The sequence below is a fragment of the Halichoeres trimaculatus genome, unplaced genomic scaffold (assembly GCF_033239565.1).
Source record: "Halichoeres trimaculatus isolate MK-OKI-2021-1 unplaced genomic scaffold, fHalTri1.1 fHalTri1_scaffold_11, whole genome shotgun sequence".
NCBI classification, from domain to species: Eukaryota; Metazoa; Chordata; class Actinopteri; order Labriformes; family Labridae; genus Halichoeres; species Halichoeres trimaculatus.
In genome coordinates this window covers 9343440-9365124 of record NW_027437189.1, presented here as the reverse complement: position 1 = coordinate 9365124, position 21685 = coordinate 9343440, and the positions used below count along the sequence as shown (strand labels likewise).

General features: G+C 40.3%; 1 protein-coding gene across 2 annotated transcripts in view; it reads left to right on the top strand.

Annotated features, from left to right (window-relative positions):
- slc2a4rg (SLC2A4 regulator) overlaps positions 1 to 21685 on the top strand; it is a 44389-nt gene continuing 22704 nt past the window's right edge. Inside the window, exons 1-2 of one of the 2 annotated variants that reach the window (XM_074681281.1) lie at positions 1 to 482; positions 1769 to 2004. In XM_074681281.1, the coding sequence (XP_074537382.1) occupies positions 213 to 482; positions 1769 to 2004 (506 nt within the window). In that variant the 5' untranslated portion in view covers positions 1 to 212. The remainder of the gene's footprint in view (positions 483 to 1768; positions 2005 to 21685) is intronic. The other variant, XM_074681280.1, reaches the window with a different exon arrangement.

Below are 21685 nucleotides of genomic sequence, written 5' to 3'. Positions count from 1 at the left end.
CGGGCGGCTTTTTGGATATCCTGGGTGGTGGTAGTGGTAGTGGTGGTGGTGGCGGCGGTGGTGGAAAACTCTACATGTAGACTAGATATAACACAGTCAGACACTTATCAACTCTCGACAATCCTGATAAATGTATCCAAGTCCAGCAATTTGCACTAAAATCTATAGAAAGCTGGTTTTCTTTCTTTAGTCTTCCCTCGCCCTGTCTGAACATGGATTCAAGATATATAGTTGAGAAGTCGTCGGTCGGGACGAGGGTCGGCGGTGCAGATTTTAACTGCCGGGCAGGACGCTCTGTGCTTCGCGACAGCCGGGTCCCCACGGTGGAGAGAAACGGTCCCATGCCGGCGTACACAAACGGGGCCGTCCTCTGCAAATTTGTAATGGATGGCGGCTCAGTGACGGAGGTTAAAAGCGAGAGAAGCTCCTCAAAAGTGAACGGACATACTCCCGGCGGACGAATATTGTTCGAGGTGGAAAAAGTAAGTGTTGTTGGACCCTGTTCAGTGTGAACGCACGACGTCATTAGCCGGTAGAGACATCTATGCACTCAATATTACATTCAAATATGACGCTAACCTGTTATTACACTGCCATATTAAACGTTAGACTGCTAACACTTCTTTTTCTTGCTATTACTAACGGTAGCTGTTAAATTCAACGGCTGTATCAAGCAACTGTAAACACAACTACTGTAACAGTTATGTTGCCTGTGTGTCGAGCAGCGTTTCCGCCGTTTAACTCCTCTCACACTTTATTTGTGTCGGTTATTTAACCATGCTGTCAACGCTTGTTCGCCAGTATTACGTCGTATCAAAACCGTTTTAAATGGCGGCTCGTTTTGTGTGCAAAGTTTACCAAAAAGGGGGGCAGGGACTTCAAACTACTCGACAGACCCCCTCCCCCATTACTTCAGGGTGGAGCTTTAGGGAGGGCTTCCTGGGCTGTACGATACGACCCGGCTTTTCACATACTTTATAAAAACCTAACTTGTCGGTCCACATGCAGTACATTTTTTGTATTTTTCTTGCTTAATATTTCATGGTAGAGCACCTTGGATTTCTTATGGTTTTGCATTGAAATTTCATCTGCTCTGACCGCTACCTGTTTATCTTTTCAGGGTCAGGAATTTAATTATGTCTTATGGTTAATAATTGACCCTGCTGTATAAAATATGCATGGATGACTTGTTGACACTCCTGTACTTTGAATGGATCAGATCACATTTATTCAAATAAGTAAAGTTGGTCTGTTTATGATAACATAGTTGAGTTTGAGCCTCAGCTTTATTTATTTGTGTTTTTAAGATAATTGGCAAATAATAATTTTTAATACTCATTTTTATATTCAAGTATATTAAAGATAATGAGATACAACATAAATCAGTCAGGTATTTAGAAATGTATTTAGGAATGTCTTCACCAAGCACTACTCCTGCATGTCACACCAACTTCTGAGGTGTCTTAAATTATAGGGGGGTGTGCCCCCAGCACCTGTTTTTTTTTTTTTTTTAACCTTTTAGGACCTTTGGGGTAAAATAAATTATAAAAGCAGCAGAAGAAAAACAGGTATTCTTACCTAGGATTAACAGAAGTACCTAGTTCCTATAATGACAAGACATTGGGATTATGATATCAGTGTCATGCAACCAGAGGCCATGCAGGAGTGTCCCTTTCAGCATAAACAAACACATCAATCTCTATATGCATGCTATTTTTTGCATCTAAAGTATACACTGGTCTTGATGTATCACTTCTTTATTCTCTAGACCAGCCTGGGGGACCAAAGAGACACTGGTTCCACTAGTATCCTGAAGAGGGCCAGTCCTACTCACTGCCCAGGCACAAACGGGCAGCTGCCAGGCGGCTTCATGCACTTGGACATCAGGAACCCAGGGAAACAAGCAGAGCTGGCCAGCAATGTCAGGGCTGCACAAGGGCGGAGTGTTCCTCTGACAGAGAGGCAGCCGCTCTCCTCCAACCACATCCCTGTACCCAGAAACAGGTACGAAGAGCTTAAGAGTCACCTACTGTCTCTTCATTTTACTCTTTTTTTTGCAAATGTTCAGTAAAAGATAAAAAAAAACATCTTATACATACATTTAAAAAGATCCAAACATTAAATTAGGTGGATATAAAATAGCTCAGTTTGATTCCGCAGCACATAGCCTAACTTATTTTTGTGTATGCCTTTACTATAGCTAATTTGTGTTCATGAAACAATCATCATAGGCGTTTTCATACTCTACTCCAAACAAAGTCTTGACTATAGGAGGAATTTACCCTCTGGCTACAGCTGTACAGCGGTTTGGGCATGAATGGTGTGGGGGCGTACTGGTCAACTGACCACATGTTTGGTGTTCCATCCAGAACAGTTTTGAAATCTGCTCTAAGAGAGCCAGAGATGAGGGCCAGGATTACCCAATTGCTTGATGGATGGATGAACAGAGAGGGAATGAGGCGGTGTTTCTGACTTTTTTCGTTGTTTATTTGTATAACAGTTGAATACACTTCGAAGCAGCCTGACTGTTAAAAGCTGTGCACTCTGCTCAGTGCATGATGTGACTCTCTGTGTGTCAGACAGCAGCTTTCTCTTATAAAATGTGGTCTTCAGTGAGTGTTTGCTGACATTAAAACACATTATTGTCAAACACAAATACATTCACATTTATCCCATGACATTCTTTGATTGTCCTTTGGCAATCCTGCTTGTGCAAACAGACCGTTTCCCACAGAAGGAGCAGAAAATGCATCCAGGGACAAGCGCAGTGCACTGATAAGTGATTATGTAACAGTAAAGACGACTGGGAGAGGCTGTAGGTGGTGCCTAAGTTTTTTTTTTATTATTACAACACAGCTGATTGGTTACTGCCTGTGTGAAGACATTGTCTGTCTATGAGACGGCGTTTACACATTAACATGCCTGCTGGCTTTATAGTACAGTACATTCTTACACTGAGCAGCTCCTCATTAATCCTGCAAGGACTTGTGCTGTGTGTTTTTTCAGCCACTGTTCAAAAAATGTCAGCAATGCTGGGATATTCATTTTTAAACATTGATCATAAACTAATCGTCATCTGAGAGCGGGTGTAGACTGCTGTGTCTGACAGTTGTGTGCAGAGGTCAAGGGGGGAGTTTAAAAAGCCACCTTTTCCCCTTCTTTTCCTCGTTCATCATCACGTGAACTTCACGTGCTGCTGGTCATGTATGATGTGAGGGTGTGTCTCCAGGGATTGTGCAAGACTGAGCATGCTTTTAAAACCTGAATGATGTTTTTGTGCCTGCGTCTTTCTGAGTGCTTGTTGAAGTGTGTAGACAAAGTGTGTGACTGCTCTCACCTCTTTGTCCAGGTCTTCAATCGCATTTGAAACATCTCTTTTTTTATTTGTAACTCACTCTGATTTGACGCTGCATGCTCTGAATGAGTTGCATAACATTATATAACAGCGTGCGCCTATTAGCCGGGCCTCTCTTTTGTTCCATTGACCTTACAGATTAATCCCTGTCTTTACTTCGCTTAAATTGGCATTTGTTTTGCAGATGGTGAAGAGAGGCTTTCCACTCCTCTCTGACCATTAAACACCCAGATTTTTAAAGCTCTTGCTCAGATCTTAATCTGAATCATGTTAATATGTTTGAAGAATTCATCCGTTGCACAAACTTTGTTAAGATCATGCAAGCATCAACACAAATCTTCTTGGAGCATTTTAGAAAACGGACAAGTGGTTACTACTTAAACCAGCTTAAATCTGGATCAAACACTTTCCTACTTTACTGTGAGGCAGCTGTTTTTCTCAGAGTAAAGGTAACAATAGCAAGGTTACACTAGACATCCAAGTATGTTTGTGCAGCTCAGCGTATGAGGGTGTGACCCGTTGTGCTTTTGCCGCTCGCTGTGACATACTTCGGATTGTGTCAACAAACCATTTATTTTCATCTGTTCCCAACGAACTGAGGTAAAACTACCATTGTGTTGTGGGATTTCATACATAAAGGAGACCTTTACTTTTAAAAGTGTTTTGTGAGTTTGTCTTAAACCTCCATATCGGCTCTGTATTGTTTCTCACACACTCTGTTTCATGCTTTCACACCTTGTCTTGTCAGTTTGTAAAAAGCTGCAAAGTAGGTCACAATGCTTCAGACAAGCCTGGGCATAGATTTTGCAGGAAGAAAGAGGAGGAACCGATACATTCACTAGCTCACACAAGTTAATATTCAACTCAAACACATTCAAACCTTCACTGTACAAGTTAATGCTCCCACTCGTCTTGTTGATTTTGCCTCAGTGTGAACATGTTCTCCTCTTGTTTTCATGTGTTGCCTCTGGTTTAGTTTCTCAGAGCTTTTTCTACATGTCAATACTCAGCCGTATTGGATCCATCCCACAGATAACAGGACAAAGAGCAGCTTGAATGATCAAATAGAAGGTCATAGAAAATAAAGAGAGGGGGCATTTTGTGTTGATGTGAAAGGCTTTTCTTTCTTATCTGTCCTTGGTCAGGTACACTATCACCACTGTAGATTTACATGAATAGAAAACTCTGAGTCCGCATAAACAAGACACCAGAGCACCCAGCTGCACTGAGTGGGGGAGGTTAACATAATTACTGACCAGTCTTTGGCTCAATCTGATAAAGCCTGGTTAAGTCTACGCCGTAGCTACACCATAGCGTTGTTGTGAGGCCTTTGTACTGGAAGACTCTGGACGAGATGAGACGCTAAATCAGAGCAGAGCTGATACCGGAAATGCTGTAAATTCAGAAATATGATACCCACTCAGCCGACCAATAACCCTTGTGGCCTGCATTTTTTTGACTCAGCAAAATTTTTGAGACAATGCATGAAGACTTATGCGTAAGTACGGAGCTATGTGAATCTGCTGCGTTTGTATAAATCAAGTTTAAGACACACCAAGAAGCTTAAAACCAGCCATGCAGGCAGACAGAAGCAGAGTTCTCCAGCTCTTTATCCCCCTCCAACCACCCCACCTCCAGTCCACTTCTCCCAAAGGAGACATTACAGCTGGTTGCTGAAGGTCAGAGTCATAGGAACAGCTACCCACCCCCCACCCTAGTCATGTCTGGGCTGTCTAACCCACATCTCAACTGCTGACACTGCGTGCTGTGTGGAGGAACCAACCTCTCTTCAGGTGTTACGTACATTTCAACACAGACTTTTGTTCGTCTGTAAAATGCGCTTAGCACGTCGGGATTATCACCAGTTGCAAAATTCCGTCCGTTGCCCCCTTCCTGCTTCCAGACCACAAGAGGTTAAAGCTGCAGCACTGACACAGGCAGGGGTGAAAGGTCACCCTCAATGAATGGAGTCATGGGAGAGGAGCGAGTCATATCAGGACACGAGCAGGCATCTGGCATGTCCGCTTGTTCAGCTTCAGGATCTGGTTATGTGCTGCATAGACAATTTCCACAGAAGAATGTGACCGACTGCTTATTTTCTTACTGTGAGGCTTCGCTGCATCCTGACTTTGAGGGTTTTTGTTGAGAATTAAAAAAAAAAAAAAGAAGCTATCTTATCTGCTCTTTAAGGGTGCAGCGCCGCGGCTGGCTCTGAATCACTCCGTCTTTAACGCTAATGAGGGCCTCTGGATGACGCTCTGCCTAATGGGTGAAATATTTGCTGTGTGTTTCTCTGTGTACAATGCCCTAATGAGTCATTAATCATCTCCTGTTATGGAGTGAAGACAAGAGCAAAATCAATTGCATAAGTGAGGAGGAGAGTAGGAGGAATGAGGAATGTTTTCAGCAAACAGTCTGTTGCAAAAGTAAAGTTTTAAATCTCTCCAAGATTTTGAGAGAACTTAAAAACCTTTTTAAAAACCTAACTGTGTGTGTCTGCTGTAGACTGTCCTCAGGCGGGATGCCTCAGGACACAGAGAGAAAGAAACACTTCTGAACAGGGAGACAAACTTGTTGCACGGCTCTGGCATGGCTGCAGTAAAATGCTTTATCGCTTGCTCACCCACACCAATAGGCACTTACATAAGGCCTCTTGTTCTGCCTCAGTAGCTTTGAGAGATGCCTCAGTCAACGGTCTTTCCTCTCCCCTCAGCCAGTCCTTCTGTCTCTGCCCCACTCTTCATGTGTGCCAACAGCTGCTCTGAGGCGTTCCCCTCTGTCCACCTTTCTCAGCTTTCATCAGATCCCTCCCATGCCTCTTCATCTTCGGGTAACTTCATTTAATAGTATTCACCTTCTGTTTCGAGTCAGTGGTGTGAAGTTCTCTTAAAGGTGAAGAGTTAAGTCAGAGTTTACAGTATGAGATGTAAACTGTTCTGCCTGATTTGTTCAAACTTTTTCGCTTTGTAAAACACCCCAACCCCCCGTGTTTTAATGCCTTTTATTTCTTCCATGCATCCTAGTTTCCGTTTCTCTTGGCCCTTTGCCCTCTGACCTTTTGTTTGAGGGATGACCGGCTAAGTCCTATTCAGATCCAGATGAGATGAAGCCCTCTGAACAATGCAGAGCCTCTCTTTGCTGGGACAGATTATCCCGCACTCCTATGCTGAATAATGTCAGATCTAGATTATATGTCAAGTGTTTTTTTTTACCTCCACACTTCCTTGGAACCAAGGTTAAAATAGTTTTGGATTTGTCATTATAGTTTAGTTTTAGTTAGTTTTGACATTTTTTTTCCATTACAGTTTAGTTTAAATTAGTTTTAGAGCAGGCATTCTAGTTTTTATTTAGTTTTAATTTTTGCAACAAGGCTTAGTTTTAGTTTAGTTTTATTTTAGTTTCGGCTTAGTTTTAGTTTTTTCATACCTTATTTGTCAGGTGTAGCATTCAAAAAAGTCACAGTAAATATTTTGTAATACTGTTTATTTTCAGGTCCATCATAGTGCTCACTGCTCAGTCAATGCTGATACTGAACTGTTGGCTACTGCCTTAAACACAAAAAATAATATAAACTTAAATACACAAGTATAAACATGAATTATGTAAAACAATAAAATATGAGCTTTAATAATTAGAAACTTGGACTCTGTAACAATAAAGTCAGATTCACATGCAATTAAACTATTACAGATGCTCTGATTCATTGCTCTCCTACGTTTTGTCGCAACACAGCCAGTCAGTGCAGTAAACACGCACGTCCCAGAACGTCACAATGATGGTGCCGTACGGCACTGATAACTGCCGAAAACTGTCTTAAAATTGGTTGGGAAAATGTGTCGGATTGATTTAAATTCTAAAGGCTATTAGTATTGTCAGAAACTATAACTAAGGGAATTTTGTCTATAATTTTAGTTAGTTTGAGTTAGTTTTATGAACACAAGATACAGTTATAGTTTACTTATCGTTTTTGTTTTCTTTTCTAGTTTTTATTAGTTTGAGTTAACTGCAATGTATTTTAAATTTCAGTTTTCGTTTTTAGTTTCGTTTTAGTTATTATAACCTTGCTTGGAACATACTGTTACATTATCATTCTTTTCTATTAGTGCTGAATAATTTCGGAAAATAATCTAATTGCTAATTTTTTTAGACCAATATTGCAATTGCTATTAAGCATGCAGTTTTTTTGTTTTTTTTCTCCTGCATTGTATACTTAACACAACCTATAGGCTAAGCTAAGCTATAGGTCAATTAATAGTATGACCGACATGACAAAGGATTCTGTAAACATTTAGACAAGTCTTTTCTGCACTTTCTAATTGAAAAAGAAAAAGGAACACTGAAATCTTAGTGACCTTCACTTGTCAGAAAAAGTAACAAACCATACAGAATAAAGTGAACAATGGGTATGGCTCTGCCAGCCACAATCATTTTACATTGCAATGTTGATTTCAAATTGATTAATTGTTCAGGCCTATTTTCCATTTACATTTATTTTGAAAGTCACGTTTCTTTTAGCACGCTCTTGAAACTTTGAAATTTCCTCTAATCTTCATAGTTTAACAGGTTCAAAGCTTTACTCGGACCAACTCACACAATCTGATTGTGTTATTATGCATTAAACTGTAGATTACAACAATAAAACTAATCTCTCCAGTTTCAGAAGCTCTCTCTTTGATAGATTTATCAACACAACAGCCGAGGAAGAAAAACTGAATGTTCTCCCTAATACTCCCATGAAACCCGATCCTTGGCGGCTGAGAATAAGCCACTTTAAGTCTAAACTAACTGTTTTCAGAATGTTCTGTAAGCCTGTAGTTTCATGGCTTTTTGCTTCCTCCTGATCTCAATTACTTATAAATATCCTCACATACACACACAAACAACACACACTCACATACAGTCTTGCGCAACCCTTTCATAAGTCATCCCAGGCCGCTGATGACAAGCAGTGAAATTCAGTCCAGACTGCAAACAGAGATGAGTCTGAGAAAAGCCTAACGCTTCGAACAGAGCAGAGCTGAATGGTTTACATCTGTTTGATTGTTTTTGACTTTTAATTAGCGCTCAGCATGTAGTGGAAAATTTCAGCACTTTTATTTTGTTGGCAGTCTTATTTCAGTTTCCTTCGCTGCTAGAAGGTATACTTACAGAAATAACACCAGTAATAAATCCCACACTGCTTTTTTTCCCGAATAAAACAAGCAATCAGTAATCCTCAGTTTTTATTTCTAAAAAGCTAAAAATAGTTTCGTTTTTTCTCATTTTGCATCATTATAAACCAAAGAAATCTTAGCGCCTCAAAAGGAGCCTCACGCTATTCGTGAATCTACAGTTTCTATCGACAGCCCCGCTCCGTTGCTCTAAATTTCTGGCATTCCAATTGATTTTATGTTCACACAGTTAAGTAATGTGAGCATTGACCTTTCAAAATGCCCGTGCCTGGGAGGGATTGAGTGATCCAAAGCCTGAATAATAAAAAAAAAAAGCCAGGAGCACTGCATGGATTGAATTGCTAACAGCAGCTAGCAATGTCATTTAAAGTTAATTTCAAAGATCTAGCTTCAATAAACAAATTTAAGATAGCAGGACACACCCAGGCTCATCAAACCAGTGGGCCCAGTTCAGCACAGACTCTCAGAAACCCCCTTCACTGTGTATGTGTGTGTGTGTGTGTGTGTGTGTGTTAACATGTGTGTCCTTAGTTAACTATAGAGCTGCGTGGGTGGGGATACTGCCTTATCCTCATGACCTCAGACAAACGGTGCTGGTGGCAAGGCAGCTGGCCAAGTAGCTCTGCAAGTGAGCATATTTGTGGCTAATGATGCGTTTCTCCAGTTACCTCCTGGCTATTACGTCATGCACTAAAGTGTAAGTCTGTGGCTGAATTCAACTGCTTCCTTACCTTTACCTGCAGAGAAAAAACACAGTGGGCAGAGAGTGGGGTAGTAGGCCAAGCCGGCACCCTGTAAGCAAGATTTTTAACACAGCTTTTCTCTTTTAACAAGCTAAAGCTCACAGATCCTCATGTTTTATACCAACGCAAAGTATTCACTGAGCCTTTATAGATTGTGGAGTAAGTTTAAATGTAGTCATGAGCAGGTATTTAAAGGTGTGTGTAGGCTCAGAGAGTTTTTTCAGCTTTTTAGTCTCTTTCAACAGGAGCAAAAACACACCCCTGGACTCCCTTTTGACAGCTGCCAAGATAACGTGGAGATTTCCGGCCTTGGGGGAAGTGAGAAAGTATCCCTGCTTAAAGTTAGTGGTGGCTGCTTCCAGCACCAACAAGCCGCTGCACAAAGCACCGAGTGTCCGAGAGGCTGCTGGAGACCAGGGCACCGACCACTGCCCCAGAAACTCTCCAAAGCTGTTCCAGGCCATGTGGATACCGTGATAATTCCACAATGGAGTTATTCTTGCTCTTGTCTGATCAGCTGCACATCCACCCACATTTGTTTTCATCCAAAGAAGGAAGCGGGCACATTTTTTTTCCCCTTGTTGTTTGGTTGATATACAATACGCTCTGGTGCTGTCCCGTCGATCCAGACATATTTCGTGAGGTTTCTGCTGCTGTAATTTATGCTGAGGGCAAGGCTAATCTCCAGTCCCTTCACTGAAAGCATTCGCTTTTCCTCTTTCTCATCCAAACGGCCTGGATCCAGTTTGACCAAGAATCAACACTATGGTCATAATATATTTATACTACCTCTTGTTTATTTTGTGTTTTGTTCACTATAATTATAGCATGAGGAAAATGTGGGACAACAGGGAAAGAAGAAGAAAGAGAAGAGAGACAGAGAGAGCATTTCACATTCCTTTCACCTCCTTCTAGTCTTAACTCTGTGAATATATCAGGAGATGGCATTTTCCTACCTGATATATACCATACACTAAAATGTGATTTTGCCTATTTGTTATTCTAGCCCAAGGGGAGGGCAACCTTTTCCATGACTCAAGCCACTTTAAAATACACTCATGCCCAAAGTGCCAATACTTACTGCTTTTTTTTTTTTTCTCATTATCATCAACAGTCGATTGGAAAGTCTCCTTGAACGGTTTGTCATGCTTCGCTATGCAGTGAGAAATGGTGTAACTTCCTTCTGTTGCCTGTTTTTTAGCAGTACAAAAAGTTTTGAATGTGTTCCTCTGTTTTTCATACTCTGCTAACACTGTTTTCGTGTTTGGTCTCAAAAAGACGCTGCACACTCGATGCCCAAAGATACCGCACTTTCACAGCAAAGGGTGTGTGTCGCTTGATCTCCATCTCTGACAATAAATCCATACACCCTTGTCTAGCTATGTTGGAAAGAACGACTAGAACTTTGTTTGTTTGCCTCGATAACTTTGCTGAATGGTTGCAATTGTGAGTTAACAAACTGGCCCCCCAAGAGATTTGCAGTGACACACTTGCAAGACACATTCGCATACACATTATTTAACTTTATTTATTAAATTTCTTATCAAAGAACATTTGTATTGTGCTCATTTTTTGTGAAGTGTTAAATAAAATACAACACAATAGTTTTAATTTTTATTAACTTTATTTTTTTCCCCTCTGCCCTCATGTGCCAGCTATAACACCCATGCCTTAGGTTGCCTACCCCTGTTCTAGCATATTATTCTGTGTCAATATGAAAAAAAGATTGCTGAAGCTGCTGTGATAACTCTAAATAATAATAGGGTTAGCAGTTGGCATCATCTCAACTCCAAAATACATTTCAACTTAAAAATCTATGTCCAAATAAAACAGTGAAGGAATTCAGGTGGGTGTGGGATTTAAAAGTTATTACCCAGAATGCTTTTGTGAATTGTGATCTAAAAGCTATTGTCAACCTGAGTGAGGGGGGAAATGAGAGCCTCAAATTGTTTTGTGAAGCTTCAACCTTCAAGTTAATACCGGGCATTCCTTTGGGGTTTAAAGTTTTTGCCACTGTTAGTAAGGAGGGCATAGTATGGATGTGAAACTCTATTACAATGTAAAGCTTTACAGCTGATTTCAGACTGTCTGAGACAAGTAGTGTGGTGTATTGCCTACTTTCCATATTAAAAAACAGGTGTCTGTGCCTCATGGCACAAACCTGACTTTTGAACCCCATGATACAGACCATTTGTCTTTGAAATCGATTTATAATTCCCAACAACAACCTGAAGAAGTCAAAGTAACTAACACATATAATTTATATTTAAACAAAAATGAGAGGTTAACATTAGAGATGCACGATATATCGGTATCAATATTGGTATCGGTCGATGTGTAAAAGGGGGCCGATATAGCATCTTGACTGATCTTTCAAGACCCAAATAATATTGTTTTTATGACTATGCAAACACCAAAACTACCTAAGAAGTGTGGATCATCATCTATTATGTCTCTCTTCCTGCTTTTGATCCGAAAAACAGATAAAATAACTTTTTGATTGCGTTCATCTCAGACGATAAATCCTTTGATCCTCTCCATGGTCGTCTTTTCTCACGATTGCGCCGCTCTTTCTCTCTGAACTAGTTTGACACATTATCTCAGATTGCTTTTTTAATTTTTTACCAGTATTGATATTGGTAAATATCGGTTGTTGCAATGTTAATATTGGATATCAGTATCAGCCAAAATTTTCATATCGATGCCTCCATAGTTACCTGACAAGTCTAAATCAACAAAACTAAGACAAGGGTTGGCACTAAATGTCTTATTTAATCAAGATAACTTCTGTTGGTGTTAGAACAACTAAATGTTGTTTTTGACCTAGCATAAAATTTTGAGGCAGCCCATTGAAACAACAAGTTGCATTTAACTGTGTACTTGTTAAATGTTTCAGTGAAAGTCCATCATTAAAATACCTGACACTCAATCCGGAGCAAGATGTTGGTTGTAGTAAAGAGGCTTTAAATGAGTGACAACAATATTGTCCTCTAAAACTGTCAGATTAAGTCAGGGAGAAGAAAGGAGGAGGTTAGCCAGGGATCGCTGTACCTCTGTGACTTTAGCAGAACCATGCAGTGTTACATACATTTATAGGCCTGTTGAGCAGCTGTGTCTGTCTCTGGTTTCACTTCAGCTCTCCTTTAATGGGAGAGCCATAACTGCTGCTTTACACTGGGCCAGATTTCTTAAAGAATGTAAACTAAAGGGGACTTAAGGATTCGTGCTTTGTTCCTGTGAAGGCGTGTGTATGAATGAGGGGTGGCGGTTGTGTTTGCATATCTGACACTGGATGTGTTTTTAGCCTCTGGAGCTGCACATGTTAACACAATGCTCCTGTCAGAGGAACACTGCTTTTAAAAACCTCGACTGAAACTGCTGTGACAAGATACTTTCATCTGCTGATGGGAAGGTTTTCAAAGATCAAAGATTAATGTGGCTAATGAGGTAGCTAAGCTATCCAGAAAGTTATTGCATAACGTGTTAAGAACTTTAAGAACAGCAGTGTTGGAAATCAACTTCTTCTAGTTTTAAGGCTTTTGATCAAATCACATGGCCCACATTAGCAGATTTAATTTACTGACAAGGCATGAAGATGAAACTGTTAAATTGAATATCTGACATTTATTCATGTATGTCTGTTGCATTTATAACCTTCACAAGTCAGCAGTTTTTTAGATTTTGCAACACAAAGTAAACCCATCTGTGTGTCTCAGTGATTGTGTGTGTCCTCGTCTCTGCAAGTAAAGAGTGTTGGCCGTGGAAAAGCCTGACTGTTCAACAGAAAAACACTCGAGTCTCACAAGGCACGACTTTCCCTAAGCCAGGGCTGCTAGCTGTGTCTGGCATGCGCTCCCATCTGTCTGTTTGTCTGTTCAGGAGAAAGAGTCTGCCCTCATCTGACCACTGCCCGGGTTTGGCCCCTGTTCGAAAACGCTCAACTCACACAGGGAGACCCACCAGTTGCATCCAACTGGCAAATATTTTCATCCCTTTTTTTATCAAACACAGCCACCATATTTCAACATGTTAGTAAATCCTAAATAGTCTTGGACAGAGTCAGAGCTTAACATCCTCTCAGATGCGTCATGGATGAGCAGATCTCTGTCATCAACAGCTGTCTTTGGGTAGACAGTCAATTTTATCATCATGATCTCTCTAGTGTCTCCATGATGTGCATTAATTGCTTCCATTCATCTTGCTAAGTATCTCGCTGCTGGCATTGCAAGGTGATAGAGGAGCCATTTTCCCGTCCTCGGCCTTCTTATCCCCAAGAGTGTCGCAGCCTCCCCCTGTAGGATGCTGATCAGATAGAAAGAAGTACGGTGAACTGCTTTTACAGGCACAGAGCCAGAGGGATCCTCAGGGAGACCTGTGCTTTAAAACATTTTTGCTGTAGTATAGTCAGAATAGAGCCTGACGTGGCCAGTGGAGGGGGGAGCAGGGGGCATGGATGGGGTGGTACACTGTTCAGATACTGAGGGACGGAGGCCACATTATGAAATCAAAAATCATGAGGGCAGACTCACCACCACCAGGAGAATGTGAAACACGCAAAAAGGAGCTGTTATATAACTTTAGTGCTGTATCTGTGTGTATTTTGACTATGCTACACATACACTACAAGTTTGAAACTCTTCAGACTGATTACATGTTGAAAATGTAAAATAAGTTTAAAGAAACAAGCGCATTTCAGGTGAACCAGTTCTCTGCTGACAAAGTTTAGCAGTAAGGAGAAGGATCTTTTCTTTTTGTCCACTGAAAAGAATTTCTTGTTTTTATTTTATAGTTATGATAGACACTGTAGCTGAACTGTCTGACAGAAAAGTGACAGAAGAGCAGAAGAAAGCTAAACTGGAGAGTGACACAGCAGGGGCTAAAGGCTAAAACACGGGTTAAGATGTTTGAGAAAATGTTCATTTCAGCCCACAGTCAGCAGTTATTCTGCAGTGGTCTGTTCAAACTTGAGAGCCTGTCAATAAAATGAAGAGTGAGGTTACGTTAGCTCTGCTTGGTAGATGATCACTGGTAGGACATGCTGTGAGTTATGCTAAATATGGTCTGGTACTAAACTACGGGACAAACAAAGTTTTAAAAAAATGCATGTTGTCACATTTGGAACAATAATACTACATGAACCAAAAGTTGTCTTGCACAAGTTAAAAAGATCTGCTCTCCATTCATTTGCTTCAAAGCAGACACACACCTTGGCAGGAGATGCGTCCTCATCACAGCAGGTGCAAGTGCCCTTGGGAAACAGAGTCTTTATCCTGGTAAAACATTAGCTTTACCTGATAGTCCCCACAGCCCCTTTAACAAAACTATTAGACCACCTGTTGTAAAAATGGGTCTTCTGAGATTTTCCTTCACTTCACCGTTTTGAATGGGAATGAGGAGTTAAAAACAGATTTAATGCTTTTGTATCCAAATTTGAACCAGAGAACTTAAATTAATAGAATGGAATAGAATAGAATAGAATAGAGTAACTTTATTGATCCCAAACAGGGAAATGATGGTGTTACCAATTGAACAATAAAATACATACATAAACATAAGTACTCCAAATAAAAACAAGTAAGATCGTAATACAATATATATACACCAGGATTAAGTTAACATAACTGTTGGTTTTGAAATGAGAAATAAATACAACAATAACTTCAACATGTAAGCTGAGTGTAGAAAATATGCAAATAGCTGCCGAAGTTGAGAGGTGATGAAAAGAGGGAAATATATAGTGATAGTAATAGTATTCCTTTTTTTTATAAAACAGTAAGTTTGAGATTTCATGAATAACAGCAATCGTTTTATTTTAGCATCAAATATGTCATTTTGATTGAAGAGCTTGCACATCCTAATGGATTAATCATTACAGAAACATATAAAGTGATTTTGTGGTCAAATATGTACTGTTAATTTAGGGCAGTAGTGGTAAACACCTTACACTGGGTAGTGATCTAATAAATTTGTTGAACTCTGTATATTGAGTATTACATAACCACATAACAAAGTTAACAGTTTTTAGGAAATATTTTTGTTCAAATTGTTTTAAAACTCTTCTTAACCATGGCATTCCTCAAGGAACCATTCTTGGGCCTGCTTCATATTCCTTCTACTGTCTCCCCCTCTGACACATTTTTATGCAGACGACACCCAGCTGTGCAGTTCTGTCTCAGCACATTGGCCAAATGCTCTTCATTTTTTCAAAACAAAAACACAATGAAGATTAAACAGATATTTTTTTAAGAGGAGCCAAAGCATCCAGATAAATCGATAATGGATAAATCAGTTTTGTTTGTAGCTTTCATCATGCCACTCAGGCATAAGTATACGACGCATTGGCTTACTGGTCGTATCACACACTCTAAAAATCTGCAGCCAATAACAGTTAACTAATATTTTTTTACTTTAAGCTCTTTCTTGTTATCAGATCCAGTTCCCTCACTTTCTCTTTCTAGAAAAAGATACTGATCAGTTTATTTTACTGGTTGAGGTCTTTGTCTGCCTCTAGCTGCCCTGCAGATATTTGGCTTTATGGGAGTAAGGAGAGCAGAGTGGCTTTGAAAGAGCACTAGTTTGCTTTTGCAAAACACAGGAAACCAGGCAGCGGCCTGCTCTGGCTTGTGATGGCAGAAGGGTAAATCTGGAGAGCAGGAGGAGAGAAAGGGAGTGGGAAGTGAAGAATGAGGAACAAACTAAGAGCATGAACGCTGTAAAAAAAAAAAGAAGACTGACCGCTCTTCAGGGCTTCCCGCCATTTTCATTTTTTGTCACAAGTTTCAGGGCATGCTTCTGTTTTGTTTACTCGGGCTCCAGAATGTGTTTCTCTGCGTGTTTTTCATTTCAAATTTCAAACCAAAGCTGGTTTGTGACTCGGTCCCCAGCCTCTTGTCTCATCTCTTGTTCAAGTTGGAGGGAAACAGATCCACTTGGTTACACACAGATTGAACTCCTCTTAGTTGATTTGTTCTGGTTTCCCTTTACATCAACAGAACAAACAGCGAGGCAGCCCAATTGTTCTTGAGGCTCAGGAGAAGACTTGTCTTTTATGATCCTGGAGAAGCAAAAGTTCAGTCTAGCCCGGAGTGGTTTGGATTATTTAGATCTATGAAAATACAGTTTAAACGGATGTCGGACGGGAATAAGAGTGTTTTTCAGAGAGGGAGTGGGAAAAAAACAACAACTTTGGGCTGTCTCTGGTGGCACACAATACTTCAACTCATGACTCAAATGAAAAACGACAAGCGGTTTGATAAGGAGGCAGTGTGTTAAGGGAGAAGAGTTTATCTTGTGTGCTCCTTCTTGCAGAAGAGGGTAAAAAAAGGCCACTGCACAGGAGAGACTACCCAGCTTTCCCCTAGCAACAACATTGTTATTGGAGGGGACTGACAGAAGTTGTGAGGGAAGTTGCTATAGCTACGAGTTAATCTTGTTGTGTGGCCTGAAGCGACACTGGGGCAATAAAGTATGGTTCAGTTAATGGATAGCAGTGGTTTCCTCAGAGACTGAAACATCAGATCTGCTGTGTAATTACATATTTTACAGGTATACACTGAGCAGTTACTGCACTCTGCAGATGAACTATAACATATTTTTAACATTGTCATGTGTGCTCCTGCTACAGAGGGAATCTTTTTATTAAGACCTGAATAGATTGAGACTGAAAACAGTGTAAGAATTTAACCTATGAAGTGTGGACACACCTGTCTGCTTTGATCAAGCTGTGTTTTGACGTCACCTTAACTTGTGTGAAGCTCACACCAGAAATAATGAGCCACAATATCTCAATCGTGCTCTTTCCACAAGATGTTGGCATGGCATGTGGTGCGTCAAGATCCACTCTGTCGTCAGCCGGTTAATTGCTAGTGCTGTGTCAACATTTTCTCTCCGAGGATCGTGTGTTGCTCACACAGCTCTGATCTTGAGGGAGGATGTTCACACAGGTTTGCCACACATCAAAAGCACTCCTCCGAGCTGTGTGTATGATCCCGATCTTCATTACATCGTGTCGTCAGACACTACAGAGGGAATCATGCCTTTTGCTCTGTGTCTATCCTCTATTATTTTGCCCGGACAGAGCATTCCATTGTTTGTGCTTTTGGCCTAAGGCTACAGATTGCATTCGAGGATCAAGAGACAGAAAGAGAGGGCTTTTTGTCCCGGCGCTGAATAGCCATTACATTCACAGCCCACATTAAAGAGACACGGCTCCTGCCTAACAGCCTCTCCCTCTCCGGGGGGTTCAGAGCCTGGGGACTTACGTAAGGGGCAACATGTGTGCGGACTGCTCTATCATGGCTGAATTAAGAAGATAGTTTGCCACATATTTATACAGATACATGTTTTTTATGTGTATTTACATCCATATAGCTTGTTTCAAAACAAGAGAAAATAATGCGAACAGGAGCAGGAGGGTGACAGCTGTAAACAAGAGGACATGAGCTTGCCTTGGGTTGGAGGAATAAACAGTTTACTGCCAATCATGACTGTATCTCCACAGAGCGAGCACGGGAGTGAGACACAAAGAGGGAGAGTGAGATGGCTGGGATTACGTAATTCAGTCGAGTCGAGTCGAGTTGAGGCGGGATGATGAGGGACTGAGGGATTGCAGGATGGAGAGCGTTGCTGTTCTATTTATAGATTGTATAGGGTCGGGGCAGCTGCACATTAGGAACACAATCAGCAACAAGCCTGGTCAGTTGTTGTCATCTCATTCTACAGGATATACCAGTTTAACTTCCTCCTACCAGCCCTGCTACTTTCTTTTCTTTATATTTTTGCACGGATTATTCACATTTTTCAAAGTATACATCCACATTTTCATCTACAGTGGCTCGTGCTTTAAGATAGCACACATAGGCTTATCTACATAAACAGTGCTCAGTTCAAAATCCCTTCAGAGCCAATCAGGATCGCTTGAGCCTTAAACAAGCTTGAAGGGTGAAAGGAGAGATAGATGCATATCAGAACACGTGACAGAGCGGTTAACAATGCTCCTGTGGTTTTGTGGCTACCATCATCAGTTTCTCTGTCAGCCTCCCTCGCAATCTCCCCCCCTTCTTCCCTCCTGAGTGTGTGTGAGGATGAGCGGTTCAGACATATGTTTTTGAAATGAATAAATGAAAAGCTTTGCCTTGGGAAAAGTCTATTTTATAACTGGAAACACAAGTCTTGTTTTTTTTTGATGTGAAAGCATCTGCGACAAAAAAGGGGAATAAAACAACAATGTTAGTGTGCACTTAATGTGTTTCCTATCAACCAGAGCGGTGTTTGGAAATTAAATATGTTTCCATGTGTTTGTGTGGCAGCTTTTTGGCTCTTCAACTGCCAAGGTCACACACCAGTCACTAGGCTAATCTGAGGCTCACGCAGCTGCTGGATATAGAGAAGGCAGCATATGCATACAGTACATACAGAGCCAAATAAATACACCCTGATGCCTGTTTTAGGGATCATGGAAATCACATGATCGAGTCAATAGATGCTATTTAAAGCAGTCTCCATTGGGCCTTAAAGAGAGGTCACAGAGTGTTGTTGGCTTTGTAAACCAGCAGAGAAAACCCACCACACTGAACTCTACCCCTAGTCACCCTGATTCAGAATTGATAAGCTTTGTGGTCAGCTCCTCTAAAAACAATGAAATCTGCTGCTCCTGCCCTGCCCCTTCCACAGTGGCTTCCTCCTGACCTTTCAAAATTGGTTTCTTCCAAGCACCCTGATTTTTTTTTTTTCCTGGTAAACAAGATAGACTGCTTGTGTGTTGTCCAGAACTAAGAGTGCCTTTTTCTTGAGAATGAAACAATCCCCTCCCTGTATCTATGTCGACTTGTGGGATTACTGCAGCATGTTCATAGTTTGTTTCTCTACAAACAGAAAGAGTTGTGTGTAAGAGTTGTGTTCTGCTCAACTGAGTCTTTCTTGTACCAAACAGGTGGGATTCACATGCAGAGGTGTGGAGGATTTAAGATGCCAAGATCGTTTTGAAAGGCGTTTTCTCTCCTAGCTGGGATGGTTTGGACTCATGTGAGCACAGCTATCACACTCTGATGAGGATCAAAACAAAGTGAGCCGGGATCACAGAGAAAACTGTTGATTTGCATCAAGAATGCAAACAACCCAGCAACTGTAACAAACAGCTGTTTGACTCATTATACTTGTCGTTGTCGATTATGCTACCAGGCAATTTTAGATACAACTACTTACTGTCTGCGTCCAATTAAGCATCAGCAGAACCCAACTTTGGTATTTTCGTGAGTGCTGTCCAACATTTGACAAATGTGCTCCTCTGATCAAGTGTCAATCCTAATCTGAATTTAGCGACCAGTGTAACCAATTCATATGGCATCTGTTTCAGAAAAAAACAACTTTGTTAATTATTGTCTTCCTTTTCCTCTTGGACTCACTGTTTCACTATTTTATTCTCACAGAAGCCTTGTTATGGGATTGCATGGCTCCATTTAGAAGTAGAGTTTTTCCTTAACTGCCAGGACGTGTGTTACATTACATCACTAGGGATGCAGCATGTCAAAAGAGTCATGAGAAAATGATCATGGTGGAAGACAACAACCAAATTTGAGTTTGGCTAAGTCTAAGTGACGGTGACATAGTGAAGGAGCAAGCGCGTCTGTTGGGACAGAAACTTCATCACAGTCTGAATTTGAGTTCGTCTCTCATGAGTTGTGGTCTCCTGTTCATAAAAACGCCCCCGACATAGCTGTAGTAACATCTCATTTCTGGAACATGACACACTTTATTTGCAATGAAGAAAACAAGCCCAGTTTACAAATCCTTCTTTTTATGAGAGTCTAAATGGATCAACAGTACGGGCAGGCTGACTTCTGACTCTTCTAATATTCGTTACCGTTTTCTACTCTCTCAAAGTCAGGGAATTATAGTAGTAGTATTTTTTATTCAATCACCATACACTAACATATTCCATGGTATAAACACTCTAACGCAGGCACATCTGAAGCAAAATGCTTGTTTAAGCTTAGCTTACTTCTTAACCAGACATAACCAATTCAGCTACAAGCTTCCAAAATGTAAGAAAAAAAAACAATAGCAGCCAAAAAAATTAATATTAACTTTTGTTCAAGTTTATACTGGAATCATTTTAAAATTTAACTCCCAACAACAGAAACAGATCTCTTCTTTTGAGACCTTTTATGTCTCCTGAATTGGAAATAACTTTTGTATGGAGTGCAGAAGCTATTTTCATTTTTCTGTGAACATTATTTGCATTATTTTGCAAAAGAATAAGAATAAGTCATTAAACTTCATTACATTAGGGTAAGAGATAGTGGTGCAATATGCACATATTTATCAACCATGAGAGTAAACAGACTGGCCTTTTTATTTTTTATATTTTTTATAATTTTATTCCATATTTTGCATTTTGCAATGCAAAACAGTGTTGCTTAATAAACTCTGTTATGAGAGAGATAGTTTTGGCATTTATATGGGATACATTATGGTTTTGAAATAATTGAACAACAGAAAAATAATCATTAGACTAATCGTCCAATTAATCATTAGATTAGTCGACTAATCAATAAAATAATCGCCCGATTAATCGTTTTAAAAATAATCGTTTACCCCCAGCCCTACTATTCACAATACCTTAAGGTCATTTTTGAATTGAATATATTATTGTTTTATGAGTAGATCCCCTCAACCGGATACTAAAGGACAAGTGGGAAACAATCAAAGAGTTGTAAATTAAATGCTGGGCCTTATGACACGGTTTTGCTATTAATTTTGAAATTTTACCTTTGTTTAATTATGTATTTCCTGTTAATTTATGATTAATCACAGCTACCGGAAATGTTTCAATAACATGCTCAGATTACAAATACCATAAATTTGATTTTCATGTTTATTTACATCAAATCACAATAAGGGAATGTCTAGCTCTCTTTCAACTCCTCACTTAAGCTCTTTTAAATTTTCACCAGAACCCCAAAAAATAGATTTTCTTTTCTGTCCTAAACAAATGAACAGTAAATAAATTAAATAATTAATTTAATGCATTTAAAAAATGTTTTTCTTACAGGCACACATCAGACAGCACTTATACTGATATCTGTGATAGGCCCTGTTAATGTGTCAGTCCAGCTCAAGCAGCAGTATGGCACACCAGCAGACTGAGCACTCAACTTAAGGTGATGAAAATAAAACCTTTTTTCAAGCGGTTGCATCCGTAGATCTCCCTTTAAATCCTACACACTGGTCCTTTAAATGAGCTTTTAATAAGTGCAATATGTGCTACAAACCTAAGCAGATTGTGGTAATTCCTGCTGGGTCGGTAACTGGAGTACGAGCACTGCGATAAATATAGAGGGAAGGCCCGGCCGTCTCCCCAACAACAGCAGAGAGCCCACTATAAGGGTCTACTGGGACAGGAGATGCTGAACATC